Genomic DNA, 3,247 nt, shown 5'->3' on the forward strand with positions numbered 1-3,247 from the left:
ATACAGGGTGGGGCAAAAGTCCCGCTACCATTGCAAAATTGCACGTCTACACAACACAACGGTTAAAGCTAAACTGAGCTATACGTCACATAAAAAAATCAAAATGGTAGCGGGACTTTTGCCCCACCCTATATATCTATGTATAGCAATGTCAAACTAAGCTTTTTATAGAGCCGGCATAAAAAGTAAATAATAATAGTAATAATAAAATAATAATTTATAAAGAAATGAGTTGATATAGCAACGTTTGTAAGCGTTTAACATAAAAGCTAGCAGTAAAACTTAGCTTTGTGTTAAATAAAATTTTAAAACTATATTTTATTAAGTAGATCATATTCAAATATTTTTTGATACTGAGAAAATATGCAGGTGACATTCATGGACAACATTTCATGGCTTTTATCCAATTTATGTCAAAGGAGTCCACCTCTAAGTCTTGAATTGATTAGACCTGTTCTGCCAGTTTTTGATCGTCTGTTAAGTAGTGAAAATAACAACATAATTTGTAAGACATTCGTGATTTATCTGTTCTATCGTTATTTTATGTATTATGTATTTTATCCCTTATGGAAAAATATTATTAGATTTGTGCAAAACTATTTGAATATTGTACAATATTTAGATTAAATGAATAACTTTCTAATTATTTCCAATAGCTTTTCGTGAGTTTAATTTTTCCATAAGGAATTCTAATTTTGAGATATATTTATATTGTTGTTTAATTTAGCCGATACCTGCCGGATACTTTATTATCTTACTAATGGAGTTAACAATAATATACAAGCGATAATGGAAACTGGCATTTTACCAAAAATTTTAAATTGTTTGATATCGAAAATGAAAAGTATCTTAATCCCAGCATGGCTCACCGTAAGAAATATAGCGGTAATGGGTGATAATACTCAGAGGGATGCTATCATCTTAGCGGGAGGATTGTCACGTCTTCGTTCTTTGTATTGGTATTATGGTGATAAGAAAAATATTATTGCAGAGCAAATTATGTGGTTAATTTGTAAAATGGCACGCGATACGGACCAAATCCAAAGTGTAATAGATGCTGGACTGTTATTAACACTGATAAACGAAATTCTATTTGTAAGTATTTAATAAGAAATTGATTATGGAATTAATAACTAGTACATAGCACCAGCAATTTTTTTTTATTATATATTGTGTAATTTTTCATATCGGGTATATGCACGTATTTCATCACCAAATTTAGTTTATTTATATAATTTAGAAGTTACATTCAAGGCCTCTAAGCTATGGACTAAAATTATACATTTAATATCAATATGCTTCTCAAAATTACATACAGAATACACCCTAAAGTGGATCGGAGAAAATGTTTTTACGATACGATAAACATATAGGATTAAAAGGTACCATTTAATGCCCAGATAATAGGTGAACAATTTCAAGTTAATTGGAGAATGGCTTTGACTGAAATTTTTAGCTCGAACTATGAAGATTTAGCTTAATTTATAGAAAAATATGAAAATACATCCGATATATTTGTGTAATTTGTTGGTTTAAATAATATTAGATAATCGTAATTAGATACAAAATTATAATTAGAAAACTATTTGACCATTAAAGTCAATTTTACAATATGATTATCTAAAGGTAACCAAGAAATTCATGAATGAATTTTATTGATGAATCTGTTGGTAATCTTTAATCTCTCTTTAACCATATATTGTGAAAACGGGCTTAACTGAAGAAAGATTCACAATTTCAAATGCACGTATAAATTATGAATAAATTTTATTAATTAGTTTGAACTCGTTTATGATCATAGTCTGTGATTGTTGTAAAATCTTTCTTTGTCTTGTGTCAATTTCTTGTCAATCGAACAAATGTTTCATCTGTTTTTTCCGTTAACTCTATGCGATTTTATGTCATTAACTTTATTTTTATAACATTTTTCTACGATAAAAAGATAGATTTAACAGCAATTAGTTAATATCTATATATATATTATCTATGTTTGCATTTTTTAATTTGAAATTATTTTAGTTGATCAATTGGAATGGATCAGGGAGAAACTCACTATTAGATAGTAGCCATCTCCACACATGAATTGTGTAATTCTTTCTTTCATAAATAGGAATATAAAGACCTTATTTTCAGAACTAACATGTCATTTAAGGTGTTAAGCATTTTGCAATCTCTCAGAACAATGGTACATTAGAACGAAAATGGCTAAAATTGGTGCTTTAATCTGTTCTGTAATTCTTTTAAATTAAGAGTCGGAAAATTTTCTAATTGTTATATCTTTAAATATTATTATTTAATATTAATTGATATCATTTCACAAATAACATAAATATGTCAAATACAACTTTTTCATATTTTCCAAGAATTAAACTAAATATATAAAACTTTAAACTAAAAATTCCGATCAGATCCATCCTCCGAATAAATTAAAATTTTATAATTGTTATTTGCACTTTTTTTGATATATATATTTTCCTTATTGTAAAAGCAATTTTTTTTCGATCCACCTTATATACATCTGTAAAAGTGTCGGCTTTCCTGCAAAACTGATATGCAATTTTCATGACACAGTAAACAGTATGACTAATATAGCGGTGTTGTCACATTTAAACAGATTGTGAATTCAGTATAAACTATACAAGATATCGTGGTATTTTACGGTTCCATATTCTATAACTACCTCCTTTCGACTATGGTTATGCACATAACAAGAAATTAGACTCGTTTTAAATATTGATACAAAGTAATACAAACATTTTGATATAAAATTTCATAGGTCACTATATCTATAAATTTTTTTAGGGAGAAACAAAAGTAATAGCCATATGGGCTGTAACTACTATGATGACGAGAGCAACAGATCAACAGTTTACTCAGTTTATAAATGCTGGTATAGTACCAGCTCTTTGTAATTTACTTCCCTCAAACGATCAAACCAATATTACTGTTTTAACTGGTCTGACTAAAATCTTGCATGCTGCAGAGAAAAGAAAACTACTAAAAAACTTTGTCATTATGATAAAAACAATTGGAGGATTAGATAAAATAGAAACTCTTCAACATCATAAGAATGAGAAAGTTTATAAAAAATCTTTGAACATAATAGATACTTTTTTTTCCAGAAAGGTTTGTACATTGTTATGTTAAATGTTTACTGTTATATGTTTATTTATATAGAAAACAATTTATGTAGGAAAACGTTATTTTTTTCGTTTTTCTAAAAGGTTTTTAATTTTATCTGAATATA

The 3,247-nt window shown here is 27.5% G+C and overlaps 1 protein-coding gene across 1 annotated transcript in view; it reads left to right on the top strand.

Annotated features, from left to right (window-relative positions):
* The window catches only part of LOC108751828, a 9,503-nt gene that overhangs the window by 2,643 nt on the left and 3,613 nt on the right, over window positions 1-3,247 (top strand). The window contains 3 exon segments of the mRNA XM_018492255.1: window positions 370-505; window positions 728-1,095; window positions 2,803-3,126. Coding sequence (XP_018347757.1) covers window positions 370-505; window positions 728-1,095; window positions 2,803-3,126 — 828 coding nt within the window.

Source organism: Trachymyrmex septentrionalis, unplaced genomic scaffold (genome assembly GCF_001594115.1).
Source record: "Trachymyrmex septentrionalis isolate Tsep2-gDNA-1 unplaced genomic scaffold, Tsep1.0 scaffold52, whole genome shotgun sequence".
NCBI lineage: Eukaryota > Metazoa > Arthropoda > Insecta > Hymenoptera > Formicidae > Trachymyrmex > Trachymyrmex septentrionalis.